Genomic DNA, 21,113 nt, shown 5'->3' with positions numbered 1-21,113 from the left:
TATCAAGTTTTATTTGTGAGATGCTTGAATTGTAGGCGTATTTACGTGAGATAAACCTGGCGGCCCTATTTCGCACTGATTCTAATAAGCTGATCAGGTTGTTTTGATGGGGTGACCAGATTGGAGAGGCAAATTCGAGCTGGGGGTGAACAAATGTCTGATAAGCTAGCTTGCGGATGTAGGAGGGCGAATTACGTAGGTTTCGGCGTAAGTACCCCTGTGATTTAGAAGCACTAGCACATATAGTAGTAACGTGATGGGTCCAGGAAACGCTTGTTGCGAGATTAATGCCTAAGTATTTGTAGGAAGTAGCTGTAGAAATCGCCTTATTAGTTACGTTATGTTGAAAATTAGAGTCTAGAACGAAGGCGCCAAATAAAACAACGGACGAAGGGAGGAGACACGAGATAACCACGTAGGCGCACTAACAACTGAGCGTTTTGATCCTTGACAGCAGGTATTTATTCCTGTGTCAAGAAATAAAACGCTCAGTTGTTAGTGCACCTACGCGGTTCTCTCGTGTCTCCTCCCTTCGTCCGTTGTTTTATTTGGCGCCTTCGTAGTAGTCATGCACAACCAACTCGCCCACCAGAACGTGCTCTGTGAAAATTAGAGATTGAGTATCTACGAGTGAAGGACATTACTTTGCATTTAGATGAATTAAGAGTCATAAACCAAGTGTTACATCAATTTGAAGTAAGCTGAAGGTCGTTTTGAAGAATGAGGTTGTCATCGGGGCTGGTTATAGGGCGGTAAATCATGCAGTTGTCTGCGAATATTCGCACTCGGGATGCTAAGTTATTAGCAAGATCGTTAATGTATATTAAGAATAGTAGCGGCCCAAGAACGCTACCTTGTGGCACGCCAGAAGTGAGATAGGAAAGAGGCGCAGAAAGATTGTTAACGATTGTAAATTGCCGGCGATTAGAAAGTAAGTTCCGGAGCCAAGTTAGTGTCAGTGAAGCCAATCTTAGTGCGTTTAAATTTGTAATCAGGTGGCAATGGGCTAGGCGATCAAACGCATTGCGACGTATAGCTGACGTCCATGGCAGCAGGGGAGCGACAGTAACTTTCAGTTATATAATTGCATATGGTAGCACACTGTTTAATTTACTGTTCATTTAACTGAAGCCTGTTACATCCCGAGAACATAATGAAATCGCCCTTAAGATGTCCTGGAATGGTCTTCGGCAGATTGTCAGATGCGAGCCAAATGGACGTGTGGATCAAGGTAGGACTAGTCGACATTTTAGGGTGACCTAGGGGTGAAACGTCCTCGATTTGCCCACTAAACGTCCACATTAACTGAACTATAGTTCACAATCTAGTTGACAAATGGCGGCTGAAAGCCAGCCGTACCTTACACCCGAGCTGTCGTCAGTGACACAATTCTGATTAGCTTCAATGGACGCCTTTGTACTGCATAATTATTAGTGTTCCGTCTAACTTTAGCCCCCTCAAAATATGTATCGTGACACTCACAACTAAACAGCCCAGTTTTCTAGTCTAATTGCTCAATATTTGCTCTTTATATAGCGAAGGGACTCGCGGCAGTCTGAGCGGCGCCAGAACGGCCGAATCGAGGGCTCGCTAGCGCCATCCTCGAACACCAACTGCTCTTGTTCTTGCACGTGGGACGACTACAAAACAGATACATGACAAGCTTCTGGCAGAGGCTTAGGATGCAATGCACTGCATGACGTCAGCCCGCACATTGCATGCACATGTATTGAATGTGCTGCACAAACGACAAAGGACCAGTAAATGACGAAAAGAAAAAGAAAGCATATTCGAAACAAAGAGCGTGACGAAAACGAAAGTAAATAAAACGAAGCAACAGGTTGAGCGATGTTTTCCCCTTGCAGTTATGTCAAGCTGCCGAGCTCTTGTTTTCAGTAACGGTGTCTTCCTCTGCATCGTAACTTTGGTCTACCAAGGTTGCGACTACAGTCGGCACCTGGGCAACGCGACTGATTTTGTCAGCCATCGGATCCGGCAGCCGACCTGACGCGTTCGAGGCCGTCATCCTGGCCTGGGGATTGATCCTGGTGGCCGCCCGTCGCGTTGTCTCCTCCAACGCCTGGTGCCTCGGCGCGGAGCTCGTGATGAAGACAATCAGCGCCAGCGCTACGGTGGTCAGCACGACTACGTAGACGATCAGGCAGCGCTGCCACGAGTGGTCGTCCCACAGGTCCATCTCCTTAGCGACGCCGACGGCAGTGCTTGCGGCCGCTGGCGTCGCCGTTCGCTCCGATAGATTTGTCGGGTGAGTGGCTTTTGATGCCCGCCAATGCCCGTGGATCTCCAGACTTTTCGATCCTGGAGGACACGCTGTTCCGGCGTTGCCCGGGGACATGCTCCAGTGCTGAAGCGGCCTCGGCGTCGTGCGATGTTGCTCCACCATCGGGGAATACTCCAAGGCTGTCTGGTAAGCGCTGTTCGAAGAATTTGCCGAGTAAGCGGCATCGTGAGCTGGCATTTCCGACCCGATGTGAGCGCGCAAGAAACCAGTGTAGCGTGTGTTCTTCTTCTTCATCGTCTACGAATCGCACCACGGGACCAGTGCATTACGACCAGCAATCGCACCATGCAGGACGAATAAGAAGTGTGAACGGGATATTGTATGTGACAATACAGAAGCCTTGTTATAGTGTTCATCATGCTCTGTCTTTTCCATGCGACGGGAGCCAGATTCTCGCCGTTTAATATATAAACTTGCCTAGCACTGACACTCGAACCCTGCCGTCATGTTTTCTAACGTAGGCTTCCCTAAAGCTGCAGCCAACTATTATGGCTGATAACACGGTCATAGATTGCACAAACCACAGCTTGATATGCATATTATGAATCACACAATGCATACATAACACATTACGCCATATATGGCCGCAAACCTTCGCCGAACGTTATGCCATGGAAATCGCGAGCGTTTACTTTGTGTTCGAGAGTCTCACGTTGTGGACGCATGAGCGGTGGTGATAATAAGCGTAAATTATGGCAGGCTTTCCGTAATATAAAGTGCAGTGGTCGTTATGCTAACCATTATCAAACACTCTCTGGTTCTGAGCCTTACCGGAGCAGGAACCAAGAGGCAGTAAGTTTTTTGCCTTCTTTGAACCTTTCCCCCACTTTGCCGTTTGTGAATTTCTGGCCGAAGACTGCCGACTTGGGACACTAACCCCCCTATTCAGAAATGCATCTTAATGTTAAGCCCATGCTTGACTTGATGTAAACGATGCCTGGTGCGAACGCGTCCAAGACGCTCATTGCGCTTCCTTTTTTGGTGAGTTCACAACCGGGGTCATTTAAGAGGAAGCTTTAGCTCGGGTGCTCCTATCTAAATACATGTAAAAGGAGAATTCGTTTTTCTCGGCAACCACTGCACCAAATTTGACGGGGTTTGCTGCATTTAAAAGAAAAACTTAAAATCTAGTGACTGTTGGTTCTGAATTTTCGATTTAGGTTGTAATATTTTAATAAAAAATTGGCGAAAATCGCAAATTTTCAGAAAACGAAACTATCAAGTTTACAACTCCGTAACCCAGCAAGAAAAAATGATATCGCAATTCTGTGAATTGTATCTGATAGCACATCTAAAGCGGACAAAAGTGGTATGTTACACATGAACCTCAAAAAATATGTCAATGTGTTATTACAACTTTTGCAAAACCCTTGTAACTAACGTAACAAATTCACGCAACATGTAAAATGACATATCAAATTTGTCCGCTTTGAATGGTCTAATGGATGCCGTTTACAGAATCGCGATATCTGTTTTTGATGCAGAGCTATTAGTTTGTAAACATTGTGCTTCTATTTTTTTCGAACTTCTGAATTTTTGAAAATCTTTTTAACAAAATTCAAGCCCTAAATCAAAATTCCGCTTCCAACAGTCACTAGAATTTAACTTTCTCTCTCAAATGCAACAAATTTCATTAAAATCGGTCCAGGGGTTATCTCAGAAAGACGTTTTTGCGTTTTTACATGTATTTGAATAGGCGGCGTCGGAGTTGGGCCCGAGCTAAAGCTTCCTCTTAAATCAAGTCAAGCGTGGGCTTCAAGATGCACTTATTATTATGGTGGTAAGTGTCATTAGGTGCTCCTAGGCGTCGAAAGAAAGTAGAAGCAAACGGCCCTACACAACCCTTGTATGCTGATCAAGTATATGCCCCACCTTTGTTGTGCATAACAAAACATACCTTCCTACATAAACCTCAACGTATAACGTCTGCTCAGAGGAATCTCTACAGCACACAGACCTGTTAATGGAATGATGGATTATATTAAGCAGATAGATTAATTTGCCGTATTTTCTTTGATTTAGCCTTTCAGTATGTGTCAGTGGGTGAGTGCCCGATCTTGGGCAATCCAACTGAACGGGCATGTCCCCCTACGATTCCTGCATAAAACTCATCAAACCGAACCAAATCAAATCGGTCTTTGTACATCAGATCGGCATTACCAATAAACAATCCTTCGCTTAACTTTGATTCTAGCATGTGCGTTGGATCTGCATGCAATATGAAAAGGGCCGACTGGAAGAGGTATAAGACGAAAGAAAAGAATACAATGGTGAAATTGAATTGAATTATGCGGTTTTACGCGCCGAAACCGCGATTTCAATATGAGGAGCACCGCAGTGGCGCACTTCGGATATATTTTCACCACCGGGAGATCTTTATGTGCCCCCAATGCACGGGACACGCGCGTTTAGCATTTCGCCCCCATCAAAATGCGGCCGCCGAGTCCGGGAATTGATCCCGCGATCTGGTGCTTAGCAGCGCAACACCATAAATTCGCTAAGCCACCGCGGCGGGTGTTGACTACATGGACATTGAATGCAAACTGTTTCGAAAAACAATAAACGCGGACATATGGAAATATGTAACACACACACACACACACACACACACACACACACACACACACACACACACACACACACACACACACACACACACACACACACACACACACACACACACACACACACACGCGCGCACACACACGCGCACACACGCACACACGCACGCACACACGCACGCACGCACGCACACACGCGCACACGCACACAAACACACCCACACACACGCACACACACACACACACACAGACAGACAGACAGACACACACTCGTATATATATATATATATATATAATTGTGGCTGAGGAAATCGTGCTGGCCGCGGTAGTAAAATGAAGAAAAAAGTACGACGTACGTTGAATTAGCACAGTATATTCAACTGACGTTTCGGCTGGTGGACCAGCCTTGAAACTTGAAGCACCCCAAGAAGGCGCCATATGAGAACAACCGTTGCGTTGCTTCGTTTCATCATGATTCCAATCATCGAGAAGTAAGCCAGCCCCAACGTCATTGTGTAACCAATTGTGTAATTGTGTAATTGTGTAAGTGTAATTTTCTAAAATCGACAGTGAGTAATGTAGCTTAGAGGGACATCAAAGAGAAACACAGTTGACGTTCAGAAAGTGTTCTTTCAAGAATCTATAATCGTTTACTGAATTCGCTGCAATACGTTGATTAATAATAGAAAACGAAGACGTCACGGTGTTGCGGCCCGCGCATGTGGCCCTGCTCGAGCGGGAGTTAATTTGTTCAATTTCGCGCCTATACCCCAGCGACGTCACTTCAGTGTGACGTCATTGATTTCAAAGTATGCTCTCGTGTTTGGGCCACTGTAGCTCTGTCAAATATATCGAATCTTGCTCATTTGAGTACTCGGCACTTTCACAATACAATGTAATCTACATTTACCGATGAAACGTTAACTATACAGGCGTGAGGAGACGTCGTCAAAACCCCGTGACACCATGACGAGCAGGTGCGACAGCTTCAAGCCGGCGTCGCCTGTTGTCTTACGTTTCTGCTTCCTTTCTGCCTTGTCAAGCCTCTCCTTAAGGTGGATTTTTATTGGTATTGATGAAAGATGATTTACCAACGCAGATCGAATAATTTCTTTTTCTTTCGTGCATTTTAAAATCAATTTTCTGTGTGGCGTTTGCTGCTGTTCATTCGTGTCTCAATAGAGATTATTCCTCGACCATGGCTCTGGGTGACCTTATGCCGTTTGGTTACACGCCTGTCACCATTAACAAATTGACGAAACTTCCTTGGTATATGATCCGACATGTCGTCCGCTTCGCACTGACCATGCAATGTTTGTGATCGATAGGGTGGACAAGTCGCTTTCGATAGCCTATGGGGCTCTTGCATTGCCCAGGGGGCGCTGCGAAAAAGGTGCTAAAAAGCGCCCTCTGTCCTAAAATGGGTCGTACCAAGCTCGGTCGTCCGCTTCGGAAAGCACGTTTACAATATGGACGCGCCACTTTCGGTTGTGTTGTAGCACGGCCTGCAGCGAATATCGGGCGCCTAAGGTTTTTTAAGGGGTGGCACGCTGCGTAAAGGCAAGAAATTATGCAGTGCCGAATACGTGTACGCCGTTCAAGAATTAGGCGGCGAAGCTTTAGCACGGTGTCAATCGTAAGTGAAGCGAGTCGCGTACGAAGTGGAACTACAGGTAAGGTTTGCACGCTAGCTGCTAGATTCAGGCGCACAAACGCGAGGAAATGCTTGCTATAAATGAATCCACAGCAGCGATAAGCAGACATCATGTGTACGGAACTGCTCGAGCACACGACGGTACGCACCGCGATGTACGAACTGCTCGAGCGCACGATCGTACGCACCGCGACGGCAGCGGTCTTTCGACATGCCGCGAAACGGCGGGCCTCCTGCAATCTTTGTTTACTGCATGCCGCTAAAAAAGTAGTTATGCGTCCGTTGTAGTAGCGGCCATCTGTCCCTTTTAGTAACTGGTAATAACTGATGCAATGCATATGAGCTCGCACGTACGTGCGAATCGCGCTGCAGCGCTAGCTCGTGCGCTGCTCGCTTGATGTAGCTTTTAATCACAGCGCTCGAACATCGATGTGCTGCAATCAATACTGCCTTGCTACGCTGCCTCAACGTGCTGGCTTGAGATCAAGGATGAGCGCATTTAACTCTCTTAACCTGTGCTGCTCGTAGTGGAGTAGTGAATTGTCATCGAATGAGCCCGACCACTTGTGCTCATTTGCACACATCTGGCACTTCACCACTTCGCATCGGTCGAATTGTTAATTGTCGCTGTGGCCGGGTCTCGAATCGTGAATTACTAGCCATGCCTGCTGCTATGTCGGTCTGCTGTCGGGACTGTAGGTGCAAAAGACCGAAATTGAGAACGCAGATAATCAAGCAAGCTTCAAGACAGGCGAAGCAGTCAGCATGACGCGAAGTTTCGCTTACTCAGCGCGACGAACTGCAGCTATGCAGCGCGCCCGACGCTCCACTTCGTGAGGCCTTGAAGGAAAACGGTAGAATCTGATGTTGGGATTCAGGCCTTCTTGTTCATGGCAGCCCACGACGCAGAAGTAATGACGGTGACGCCTTTTCGAGGCTGGGCTAGGTCTCTCCGGATCGGCGTCACCGATTCCTTCTGCTCCCGGCATTACGTCCCACGGCACACAGAGAGTTCGTTTTCGTTAAACTATAGGCTGTGGCGAGCTCGCAGCGTGGTCGGCGTAGTCTGTGAGAAGTGATGAGCCTTTTCGCACTCGCAACAGGGCATAAAAAAGTGCGAATCGACGCAAAACTCGGCCTAGAAACGTGCTTCGCCACAGCCAGGGCTCAATGCGACCCAAGCTGGTACGACCCAGATGTCGTTTCCCGCGCCGCCACCAGGCGCCGCTACTATACCTCAAACTCCAGCGCAAGACGCCCATAGCACTTTCTGAAAGTCAAGCACGTGCAGCTGCGAGAGTCAGTATTTGCAGATGAGTTAATATATGAACAGAAGGCCGTACACGATTTATCAATAGCTGTCAGTTCTTTTATTTTATCAACTGAAGGAAGAAGGTGACAAAGTTGGCTTGCTCGTAGCAAGCACAGATTAGTATTCATTGCTTTGCTTTTCTGTCAGAATAAGTGTCCGTACGTCAAAGAAAGCTGTAAAGCGGATAAACAAAGAAGTGGTCATCCGTTTGCGCATGCAGCGGCTGATATGCGTTCCTTGGGATAAAATATGTGGTGAAGCCACCTCGTTAGCGCAGACATGCTAGGCGTGCTTCAAGACAAGAATGAAGTATGGTGCACATTAAGGGGACTGGACCTTTGGCTCTTGAAAGGGCGAAAGTATTTTTACTTTTACTGACGTCCATAACAAGCACCTAAGAGGAAGTTCTTGAGATGAAATAAAGAAAGTGCACGTAAACAGTTGACAACCTGAACAAAAGTTTTAATCACGAGCTGATGAACAGACTGCGCGTTGTCAGCACTATTACGCTCGAGAAAAAAAAAGTTCGAACTGCATCCATAAGAATGCTCTAGAGCCTGTGAATCAGTCTGAGCAAGATAAGATTGCGGGCACGGTCTCACAAACGATCAATTCATTCCACGCTTTCTCAGAGGTAGAAGAGTTCGACTGTCGTGCCCGGTTGGCGTGGCCCTTTCGTCACTTTGCGTGGCTTAATCCTGACCAGCGCCGTGGGCATACTCGGTTGTTGTGACGTCATGGCGCCTTTCTTCCAGATCGACAGTTTCGACCGCTACGCGCGCATCGCAACGACGACACACTGCGCGCCCCTCATGGAACCTCATCTGGGCGTCAACCCTCGAATAGCCTCTTCTTACGGGATAGGCGGATGCGTCGGTTTGGAGCCTCGCTCGTCGACTCTTCCTCAACGGGGGGCGATGATTCGGGAGTAACAGAAAAGTCCGCCTCGTCGGTAAAAATCGCGGTGGGAAGTCGCAAGTCTTCGGCCCCGACTTCTGTGCTGCGAGGCGTCGCGACGGGCAGTCAGGCGAGTGGATCTTCTAAAGGTTGTCATCGGTGTGGAAGCCGCGAGCACGGTGAGGCGACTTGTGCCTTTAAACACGCCAAATGTTTCAACTGTAGGAAAAAGGGTACCTAGCTGCCGTGTGTCGATCTAAGGGAAAGTGACCACACCAGAGCTTGGCGCTGAGCAGCGGTTGAATGGAAAATGCCGAAGCCGAGCTCTCCGCACAGTTGTATACACTAAAGCAGCAACCAACCGCAGACAACGGAATCGTCAGCCCGGTACGACGCAATTTTTGCTGGGGCGGAGCCGACATCGTGATGGAAATTGACACCGGCTCACCCGTGTACGTGGTGTCCTGGGGCGTCTACTGCCAACATCGCACAAGCTGGCCCTGCCTTGAAAAATCCATCTTGAAGTTGTCTTGCTACTTGGGTCCGTTGCCTATAGCCGCGAAGCTAACGCTCCCAGTTTCATACTTCGGCACGACGGTTACGGCGTCACTGACCGTTGTTTGCGTCTCGGGACAGAGCCTGTGTGGCCGTGATCTCATCCAGGCGCTGAGCAACGAAGGGGCTGCAGTTTTGAGCGTGTCCAGCATTAAGGAGAAAGGGCTAAACTTGCAATTAAGCGATCCTGTGTGAGTACGAGGACGTGTTTGCACCTGAACTGGGTCTGTTCAAGGTTCCGCCCGCTCATCTTTACATGAAGGAGGATGCGGTTCCAAAGTTCTTCAAAGCCAGGCCACTTCCATATGCAATGCGAGAAAAAGGTTTCTAACGAGCTGGACAGGATTGTTAAATCCGGAGTCCTGTCCCCGGTGGCTCACTTGGAGTGGGTGACGCCGATAGTTCCGGTAATGAAGAAAGACGGAACAGTTCGATTGTGTGGCGATTACAAGCTAACGGTAAATGCCAGCTGTGTGACGGAGCAGTACCCACTCCCGGTAATCAGTGACCTTTTGCTGCATTGCACGAGGGTGACGTTTACAGCACATTGGACCTTCGAGACGCCTACAACCAGGTTCCCCTGGATGAGCAGTCAAAGAAGCTGACGGTCCTTAACACACATCGGGGATTATTCTGCTTTAATCGCCTGCCATTTTGTGTGTCTTCTGCCCCAGCCATCTTTCAGCGAATAATGGACAGCGTCCTGAACGGTTTGCCGGGAGTCCAGGCGTACTTGGACGACGTTCTGGTTGCCGAGAAGGGTAATGACGGCGGTAAGAACCTCAAGGCTGTTCTCCATCGCTTTCGAGAGTACGGCGTCAAGCTAAGGAAGGACAAGTGCACCTTCAGTATGCCTGAGGTTTCGTATCTTGGCCACAAGATCAGTACTGGAGGGCTGCAACCTCTGGAGAAGAACATGGATGCTATCATGAAGGCGCCAACACCCAAGAACGTGAGCGAACTGCGTTCCTACTTGGGTATTCTCACGTATTACAACATGTTCTTTCCCAATATGGCCAGTCTGCTATCACCGCTCTACGATTTGCTAACCAAAGAACGTCGCTGTAATTGGGGCTGTCAACAACGGGAAGCGTTTCAGAAGTAAAAAAATGCTTTATGCAATGCCAAAATGCTCACTCACTTCGGTTCCTCACTGCCGCTGCGCTTGGGGTTCGATTCATCACCCAACAGAATCGGAGCGTTATTGCCCCATCGCATTGGCAACGTTGACAAGCCTATAGGTTTTCGTTCTCGATGACTTACCAAAGCGGAAAGGAATTATTCCCAACTGGAGCGTGAAGCGTTGGCCCTAGTGTTCGGGGTATCAGAGTTTCGGGTCTACCTACTGGGAAGAACATTCACCTTGATCACAGATCACAAGCCGCTGGTGGGTCTATTTCGCGAAGATCGTCCCACGCCCATCATGGCTGCCGCAAGAATTCAGCGTTGGTCCTTGCTGCTGGGAGCATACCAGTACAAGATAGAGTACAAACCTGGCTCGGACAATCTGAATGCAGACGCACTCAGTCGGCTTCCTCTAGAAACCACCGAGGACATATCAGAGGAGTTATACGAGTACGTGGACTCGCTGCAGCAGCTGGATGACACGCCCCTTTCGTCGCAAGCAATGAGACAGTTGACCGAGAAAGATCAAGTACTTGGAAATGTCAAGTCCTACGTGCTTCATGGTTGGCCAAAGGAACGCAAAGCACACGATCCGCGGTTGGACCCATACTTCGGCGCGAAAATGTGAGCTAACCGTTTACAAAGATCTCATTTACTGGGGTCACATAGTCGTGATTCCCGAGGCTGCTCGTGGTGACATGCTACAATTCCTGCGCGAGACGCACCAGGGAATGTCTGCAATGAAGGCACTGGCCCGTGCTGTCGTGTGGTGGCCCGGCATCGACGGAGCTATCGAACAAATCAGTAGGAATTGTACTACATGCATACAAGCAAGCGCAATGCCACCGGCGAAAATACCAATAAGCTGTCCACTAACGCACGAGAATTGGTCACGTGTCCATTTGGATTATGCTGGTCCAGTGAATAACACCATGATCCTAGTGGCCATAGATTCACATTCAAAATGGTTCGAAGCAATTCCAGTGCGTCAAGCCGCAGCACAATCGACAGTTACATCCTTGCGTAAAATCTTCAGCAGGCTGGGCATACCAAGAACCATTGTGACAGACAACGGAACTTAGTTCACATCAGAGACTTTCACGAAGTTTCTGACAGGAAATAACATAAAGCACTTTTGTACGGCACCATATCACCCCCAATCGAACGGGCTTGCGGAACGCGCCGTGCGGACGCTGAAAGATGGCCTCAAGAAGGTTAGGTCAGGTGACTTGTCTGAGCGATTGGCTAAACTGCTCTTTATCTACCGTAGAACGCCCCTGGATGATGGACGATCACCGTCTCAACGACTTTTGGGATACCAGATCCGCTCTCGGTTGGACACATGCCTTCCACCACCGGTACAATTCCTACCTGTCCACCGGTATTCCTATCTGTCCACAGGCAGATCAAGAAAACAAGCTGAGCCTGGGCACTCCTGTTTGGGCTCGCAACTTCGGAGAGGGAGAAAGGTGGCTGCCAGCCACAGTGAAAGAGACAGAGGATCCCGAATGATCATCGTTGAAACGGCAGAAGGTGAGCTTCAGCGTTCACATGGATCAAGTCCGTCCTCGATACAGTCTTGTGCCGGCACAACCTTCGCAAGATCAACCAGCTGGTGTACCGACGCTACCAGAAGAAGCTCAACCAGCTGTGCTTCGTAGATCGGCCCGTATATGAAAATCCGTACAGCGGTACTCACCTTAAGGAGGGAAGAGTGCTGCAAAGTGAAAACGACAACGAAGACAGAAAACCGCGTTCGCCGTGGCGCAAGAGCGACGTCATCGCACGTGCCGGAGCGGCTTGAGAACGTTTGAACAAAGGGCTGTCACTGAATAAACGGGCGCAGTGTTCCCGTTCTTGTGTGGACGTTATTATGCTCCTGGCCGACCGGCCGGATGCCGTTCCTGCCCGGTAGCAGTCATAACAGTTGAGTTATAACACACGGACTGACGATACTGGACATGTTGTTGCTGCTGCTGCTCGTGGTGTTCGCCGGATGATGTTGCGGCAGCCTTTGGAACAGCAGGAAGGAGGTGGTGTGGCAAGTCAGCGGAGCTTGTCGACGGTGGTACCTGCAGCAGCACACTCGGTGCGTGGGCCGCTTGGTCCTGCGTCCACCGGAAGTTGAGCTGCGTCGACTTGCGGCCATCGTTCTGCGTGCTGAATTCCATGCCTGGCAGGCTGCCACAACTGTGTATCCGCAGAATGGGCAGATTCGACGAAATCATTCAAGAATGGCTTGAATGGCTTCAAGAATGGGTCGTGGGCTTCTGCGTTTCGCTTTGCCGTGGCTGGTGGCCTTCTATGCGCCCTGTTCATACAAGCTCAGGGAAAGATGCGTAAATCCGCCTGAGGTTCAAGCGGAGCTGTCCGTCCTATTTTTCTTCATAACCTGCTAAGGGTTTGGTGCATACCCACTACGGAGGATGATGATAATGATGATTCCATACATTAGCGCGTAACTACAATGAGGGATGGCTAGAAAGCGGGCAGCATAGAGCGAGAACAAGGTTGAGGGCAGTGGTGATAACAATGAAAATATTAAAGCTATAATCAAAAGTTACATGATAATATTTATTTAATATAAAATCAACCTGAGAGATATGTAAAACATAAAATAAGTGAATTGAAGGGAAGATTATTAAGAAATAAAGATTCATCGCCATTCCACTCTGTCAAGGTGGATGACCAGCGAAGTGGTGTACGTGGGCCCTTTAATGGCGAGCTGTCCATTGCCGTGCGTCAAACGCCGTATGTACATAAATGGAAGATGAGGCGCGGCTATTCGCTCCTTCACGATCTTGAGCCTCGGAAGACCGGACACTTCTTGCACTTAGCATTGAAAACAAAATTCACGTAGCCTGAATTCCCCGGAATATTCACCCTGACTGTCATGAAGGCTGAAGACAGGCAAGGGCACAAGCCCTGGTTCGCCTCTTTGGCGATGACACATCGGACACCGCTCTTATACACCGACCTGGCCTAGTACCTAAAGATACGTGCCCTGTGTGTAGTCGTACTAGATAGAGGCATCCTGAGGGCTTCGGCCACGTTCAACACTGTGAACAGTGGCACGGCGAAAAAGGCTGCTATCGCCCTGGCCATTGTGCACGCTTCAACGATACCGGCACCGGATGGACCCATCACAATTGGAACAGATTTAATGACTGCCAGCAGGACTTTGGCACAAGGGATGGTAACACCCTACACACATTGCATCCTTACATCATTACACACGACAGCGTTACACAGGGTGCGTATCGTCTATACACCTGGTAATGAACGCGCTAATGCGTAGCCCGAGAGCTCGCTGACCGGGCGCCATTGGAAGAGCTGCCCAACCCAGAAGACGCACAGACAGAACCACTGAACTGCGCTGAAACTCTACGACATTACAGAGGCAGCAGGAGACACTTACCCCCACCGCATAATCCTCTTAACCGAGAAGATGCCGTCGCGTGGCCGACAGCTCCAAACTAAATGATTTCTTTGTCTATTTTATCTTCGCCTCTTCCACCCCACGCACACAATATCCCTCACACTGTTCGTACTGTGGGGCAAAGCACACAGTATATCATTCCAGCTGGGAATGCCCAAACCCTCCGGGTTACTCCCCCATTCTTTCACCTTTACCTTGCTCCTGGAAGACTGCGCTGACCAGCTGACCCGCAAAAGCAGCGACGGATGATCCAACGGGCACGCGGAGTGGCGCGAGCCGATGGAGCCCTGAGCTAAAGGCTCCACCCTACGAGGAAGTCTCCCCAACTCATTAGAAATAAATGTTTCCTGTCTCTCTCTCTCTCTTGGAAGATGAGGCCCCGCGGGATACACATACCCATGTATTGTTGCAAAACGCGGCGCGACACCTTTTACTAACGAATCCCAGCACGTAGAACAGACACGCGAGCACAGAGCACTCCGAGGGCACACTGCTTCACAGTAGTCAAGGCGATCGTGCGTTGGTCGACGTCCCGCAGTGCAGTAATGGTTGTGAGGTCACTAGAAAACCACAAGCGGTCGCACACAACACAGGCTACAGAAAGTTAGCCCCCTACAAACTCCCTCTTAAAGCTGGCCGTTGCTTCGGTGAAACGTTCCAAGTTCGCGGGATCGGGGCCACATGGACGAGTCGCATTTCTTTTCGCCTCGCGGTCGTGGCGGGCAGCACGCTTACGGGACCGCCACCACGGGAGAACGGAAGGAAAGAAGATATGCAAGCACTCGGAACGCCGACAAAGGGAAGGCGCTCCTACACTGCTGATCTGTTCTTATCTGTATCTTAGCAGTATCTGTTCTTATCAGCCAGATATCCGATACGGGTTGTATTTTGGTCTAAGAGAAACTTATTTTTGCAAGTTGGAGGAGTGCTTAAAGAACTGCTTCACCTCCGCCGCGTGTCGGCCCGGTATTTCGCTATCTTCGGATCGGCCCACGTATATGGTTATAAATTCTCGAATAAAGAAATAAAGAACTAAATATATATCATCAGAAAGCCACAAACAACAACACAACAACACCAAGGAGAACACACTGGACATATCTTGTAGTTACGGTGTTAATGTGCGACCCACTAAGATGTCCCCCCCCCCCCCCCCCGTCCTCTCTATCCGCTGACTAACAAAACTCTGTGCACATAACATGTAATGGAAGAAAATGGGGCCCCCTCAATTTACCAACTATACGGTGAAGGGGCCAGTCAAAGTAGTGTGTAGACTATTATGACGAGTGCCCTCACCACAGTAAGTGCCTTAAAAAATTGCTGACTCTCCCGTAATCGAGAGTAGATGCAAGCATGAAATGACTAACGGAAAAGTAGGTTGGTTGGAGATGATACTAGCCACAATCTTGATACTAGCCACCACATCACATCGCAGCACGCCATACTGTGCACTAGCCCACATGGACGCAACAGTTTCCGGTCACATACCGAACCTCATTGCAAGTATCGTCTCGGTCAAACGGCCATTCACGGCGCTACCGGCGCTGCCGGCGCGCCGAACGCACCGCGGACTTCACGGGCAGCTGGCGTTGAAAAGAGCACAGTCAACTCTGTCTCAGCGCCAAACGATCACAACAAAGTGTATGGTGCCCTGTATCTGCCTTGTGAATGTCGCTATCGGAAAGGACAAATAAAACTTCAACGTACTAGAAGTTACAACAGGAGTTACAGCTTGAGTGATATTGTGCACGAAAATTTGGAAGAACTCGAAAGCAATATTTTTTGTAACTTGTTTGGAAATTAGCGTATGTAATGCGGTCTTGGCAGGTTGTCTGGATGATCTCGTTTTGTTGTTGCAACTTGCCCGGATGTACTCGTTGGAGTGCCCGGAGAACGACTCTGGCATTTGGCATAAGGTTACTTGAAGGTCGTAGCCAACGGGAGCTAAAAGCATTTCATGCTTAAAATAAATTGAAGGGGCACTTGTTATCCCTACGTGGATGAATGCGAAACCATTGCGACAACCGCGCGATGCCTGTCCTCGTTCAGTCCTTTTAACTTCGCCTTCATTAACACCAAAATCTTGGGTTCGAATCCCACCAAAGGTCGGAAGTACGACTTCCAACAAAGGTCGCAGGTTCGAGTGCCTTAATTAACCATGTCTTTATTAACACCAAAGTCATGGGTTCTACTCCCACAAAAAGTCGAGGGTTCAACTCGCACCAGTGGTTGTGGGCTCGAGTGCCTTAATAAGTTCTACCTTAATAAACTGTGACCGAATTCGCCTTAATTAACACCGAAGGTCGCGGCTTCGACTCCTGCCAAAGGTCTAGGGTTCGCAGCCTTTTGGGACCATCGTGTGGTCACGCCAAAGCCGGATTTTTCACCTCACGAGCCAATAATGGTTTCCATCCTCATCGCCACGAATTAGAAGAAGAGCGGCAACATGGCGGTGCCTGAGAATGCCAGGGCGGGACAGCAACCCGATAGACCTAAGGATCCTCACGCCAGCACTCTGTTTTTCACTGCCCTCGCGCACGAGCAGCCGCCCGGACGAGGGAACGCGGCCGCGGCCGGTAGACGTGCCTCGGTTCCCACATTGGCGGCTGCAAGCCAGAACCGGCGCCACAGTAAGCGGCAGCATGACGACGTGCCTAGGCCGACGGGGACGCCGGAACAACGCAGAGCGGCGTTCACGACTCGAAGCGTTCAGCCGAGCGGCGGACTTCCCCATACTCTTGAGAGGACAGGTGAGTGTACGTTGTCGCCTACGCGGAGACAGCGAGGCCTAGCAGCAGCGATAACGAGTGGGAGGAAATGCCTTTATTTAGAAAACATGGCAGCTTTTTATGCTTCAGGTGATGTCAATATGCTTACGGACGCGGCGTCCATACGCAGCATGCTGCTGCGTATGAACGTCGTTTTGAGTACTTGCGTGTCGTTGCGAGCTCGTACAGGCCAGTTACGGTAACGCCGGTGATACATAGAATGGCAGTGCAAGTCATAAAATGAGGACTGTATAAGTGGGTCCAAAAAAAAAAAGATGGACTGGGGGAACTAGGGAATGGATTCGGACTATGCAGACGCCTAGAGGATAATATGTTTGTACTAACTCAGTGCGTAGAGATTTCAGCAGTAGCTCAGAAGAGGCCTTTATGCATAGCATTTCCAGATATTAAGGGAGCCTACGAAAGCGTAGACAGGGAATTGTTATGGGATATTGTCAAGCATAAATGCATAAGTGACAATATCGTGGAGCTGCCGAGGGCTATACATGTATGGAGACAACCAAGTTCAAATTGCATGAGAAGGCTGAAAATGTAATGAAATGGTCGAAATTCACCAAGGGCTGAAAGAAGGCCCTCTGTCTCAATTGTTGTTTACGCTTAATGTTAAGGGCATAGAAAGAACACTGGAAATCAGTGATTTAGGGTTTTATTTATACTTCATGCGCAATGTACGAATGGTGCAACAGAAGATCCCGGATTGATGTATACGGACGATGTAGTGCTACTATCGGACAATGCAAGATATTTACAGACAATTGGAAATATCTGTGGCAATGCAGCGACAAATCTGGGTCTTGAGGGTAGCACACAGAAATCGGGAATTATGACATTCATTCATTCATTCATTCATTCATTCATTAGAAACGCTTTCCGGGCCCAAAGGCAGTACAGAAAGGAGTGGGAAAAATGGCAATATGTGCAGCTAACAACAAAATATTACAAGGCATATTGTAAAGCGATCTTGAACTGGTGGTCATCAGCTGTGGTTTCGATATGTAGAGGGAAGGTGGTTCCATGCGGCGCTTGTTCTAGGAATAAAAGAGTCGTACGACAATTTTGTGCGACAAGAAGGTAGACCCACCTTGAAGCGATGATCGGTCTTTGAACATATATAATGAAGTGGATAAAAGAGGACATCCTTCAAATCGTTGTTATAGTAACAGATTTTGTGAAAAAGATTAAGGTGAGATGACTTTCGACGCAGCGAAAGGTCAGGCCAGTTTAGACAAGTTTAGGGTTGAAGGTACGAGTGAATGAAGATACGAGTAATTATGTGGTGTCAACTGAACAAGTCATAAATAATAATAATAATAATAATAATAATAATAATAATAATAATAAAAATAAATTTTTATGTCCACTGCAGGACGAAGGCCTCACCCTGCGATCTTCGATTAGCCCTGTCTGCGCCAACCTATTCCAACTAGCGCCCGCGAATTTCCTAACTTCATCGCTCCACTTAGTCTTCTGCCGTCCTCGACTGCGCATTCCTTCTCTTGGCAGCCATTAAGTATACGTTAAAGCGACACTACAGCGAGAGACTAATAGACTGATACAGTATTCGCTCATCAATCTATGATCAATTTCGTGGTTACAGGTTGAATGCCAGGAGTAAAAAATTATGGTCAAACATTTACACTTTGAATTTCGAGCAGAAACCTCAGCGCGGATGCGTCAGTGCGACGTCGCGAATGTTGAAGAGCATCATCTCGCGTTTGGGCTGTCGGGGCGCTGTAACAGTTCTTGAGACTTGTTCAGTTCAAGCTTCGGACCTTCTTGAGCACAGCGTAGCCTAGCTTTCCGATATGAAGGTGCCTGTGCATGCCCGAGCAGAGGACGTCAAAGTCCATGACGTCACGGCTCGTTGCTGGGTGCGGGAACTTCAAGGCGGCATCAAGCCTTGCGTACTTTCTGGCTTATATCAAGCGTCGTGTCACGGTAAGAGTGACTATTTTTGGTACTATGGAAAAGAAATTCACTATAACAGCTCAAATAATCTTTCTCTTCAGTGTCCCTGTCGCATGCATTCGTTGGTATGAAGTTGATAGAAAAATACTAAGCCTATCCCACGTGAGTCTGAATACGGAGAAACTTCTTCCACTGAACTTTTGTTTAATAACCTCCTTGCGCTTTTCAACTGCAGCTTTCGCGTTCACCAGTTCAGATTCAGAAACCGTATCCGCCGCGGTGACTGTGGCTATGGCGTCCTGCTGCTATGCACGAGGTGGCGGGCTCGATCACCGGCCGCGCCTGCCGCATTCCTATGGGGATGGAATGAGAGGAACGCTTGTGCGTGTATATTTAAATGTGCGTTAAACGAACCGCGGTGACCAAAATTATTCCGGTTCCCTCCGCTGCGGTGTACCTCACTGTGCAGTTTCTGGGGTGCTAGATCCCACAAATCGGTTCTTTGAGAAGCGTTGTATGCGCAGAAATTTATAAAAGACAATTCTTCGTTATCACGCGCAGTTTCACTTTCCCCTCTAACTATTCCCAGCTCCGCTTGCCGGAAAGCCGGTGGCTGCGACAACCGAGGGCGTCCCCAACCCGGCTTCTGCTGCGCCCGTTCGCCATGAAGAGAGGCCGCCCTCCGTGCGACTCGCAACCGGCGGCGTCCAGGCGGTCGGGGGCCACGAGGAAGACGCCCCCGAGGGCTCCATGTCATGCGTGTACGTCTACATGAGCGTCGTGGCCTTCGGAATCGCCGGGCTGCTCATCTACGTCTACCGCATCCTGTCGACCGGGCCGCCGGAAATGGAGCCGTGTACGTACGAGGCAACGACGTTGACGGCGACGAAGCCGTCCGTGGCCTCCGAGACGCGCGAACTCGAACGCGGCGCCACTGGAATACCGCTACTACCGCTTGGGAGCAGACGTGCCACCGCACTAGCTTCGCCAGGTCCCAAGGCACGTGGTCGCGGAGCCTCGGAGAGCGCCGAAACCACGAGCGGTATCGTCGGAACCGACGACGCGCAGGAAAGAGGCGAAGATTGCGAAGAGGCAAGAGACACGGCTGCAGTTCCGGCCCCGGCGACGACGACGACGCCTGGTGAAGATCGGCTTCCCTTTGAGCCGGTCGTGTTTGCGGCGCCGGCGAACGACGCGCGTCTTTCGAATGGGAGCTATGGGGACCGCCGACGGGAGGGAAAGGGTCATTTAGAGCACCGAGGCTTAAGACGGCGTGTCGGTTGAACAGCCTTTACGCGTGGACTCGCCTGAAATTGTAGAAACGCGCTTTTTTGCTGTATATACATGTAGGCGCTGCAATGATAATTTCTGTCATGGTGGTTTAGCCGGAAGGCTCTCACTCGCTGAACAATGTATAGCGTGTTTCCATACGCACTTTCTCGTGTTCTTTTTCTACTATGGCCACCGGGATTAAATTTGTCGCACATTTGGTGCAATTTCATGTCTTATCGCGCACGTGTGGCTGTTTGAAATATTGGAAAGTAAAAGCATTTACGAATAGTGACTATACAATTGAAGATCGAATTGAATAAGGCAATATTCGATTCGTTATCGTAAGAATTCGGATATTCGCACGCTCATACTTTTTTTAATGACCTCGCTCGATTTGGTCAGAGCCCAGAAAGTAAGGCATACGCCACCTATCTTCGCGGAAACAAGGCCGGTGTATATGTAACGCTTGATCTTGCTGGATCCCGTATCTTATCCGATAATGCAAAGGGAATGTTATTCTGACCACTCACGAAGCGCAAAAAAGAAACGCATCACTATATTAATACTGACAGTGAGCTTGCCTCTCTCCGGTGCCTCTGGCACCGGGCAGCGTGTGCGACGTGGGGGTAAAGCGGGGAAGCGCTTGGCTGGCTCAACAGGACTCGGGAAACAGTCGACAGCGGCTCTCTTTCGTCGTAGCTGCGCCGTCGCTGTTCGTGCTCGGCATTCTACAGTACCATTCAGAAATCACACATTCAGACCGTCTGTCAAACCATCAATCGAACTGTTTTAATCGATTAAATGAAAGGTAGACATTGATGATGCGTTTAATCGGTGCGGCAAAATTTTAGTGCACAAATCGATTACCCATTCAACAATGTGACCATCCCTAGCTCCCGATGATTTGCGTATAGGCTTTTTACATTTCCTAGAAAACCATTGAAAAAAGTCACACAGTGCTAAATATATTTACCTTGAAACTGCAAGTTTCATTTAGCTAATGTGTAGAGCTGATATTTTTTGTACTTAATATAACAGTGGCCGACAGACATTTGAACCACTTTAAAGGTTTAGTTTTTATGACATCTTCCATATATGTGCTTATGAGGTACAGATGATTATGTGTTACTCCATTGTGCCTTCCCTTGAAACAGCATAATAAACTTCTGCTCCTTATTGGCATCATTTTCTACAAAAGAGGCCTCATCTGTAGGCGGCCGTTACCTTCGGCAGCCCCACTTGTTTGCTGTCTGCCATTGGTATTATTTGCATTGCCTTCATGCCTAATAGCCCTTACAA

The 21,113-nt window shown here is 48.9% G+C and overlaps 1 protein-coding gene and 1 non-coding gene across 2 annotated transcripts; both read left to right on the top strand.

The window, feature by feature from the left end:
* Positions 1-1,923: 1,923 nt before the first annotated feature.
* LOC129380199 (uncharacterized) lies at positions 1,924-20,996 on the top strand. Its single transcript, XM_072286592.1, has 2 exons — positions 1,924-2,428; positions 19,132-20,996. The coding sequence occupies exons 1-2, from the start codon at positions 2,281-2,283 to the stop codon at positions 19,824-19,826; spliced, it is 843 nt and encodes a 280-aa protein (XP_072142693.1). The 5' UTR covers positions 1,924-2,280; the 3' UTR covers positions 19,827-20,996.
* On the top strand, positions 14,660-14,844 carry LOC126541012 (U2 spliceosomal RNA). Its single transcript, XR_007601600.2, has one exon. It is a non-coding gene; the product is annotated as a U2 spliceosomal RNA (small nuclear RNA).
* Positions 20,997-21,113: the final 117 nt, after the last annotated feature.

The sequence above is a fragment of the Dermacentor andersoni genome, chromosome 2 (assembly GCF_023375885.2).
Source record: "Dermacentor andersoni chromosome 2, qqDerAnde1_hic_scaffold, whole genome shotgun sequence".
NCBI lineage: Eukaryota > Metazoa > Arthropoda > Arachnida > Ixodida > Ixodidae > Dermacentor > Dermacentor andersoni.
Note: the sequence above shows the minus strand (reverse complement) of the source record. Positions and strands in the feature narration are given on the sequence as shown.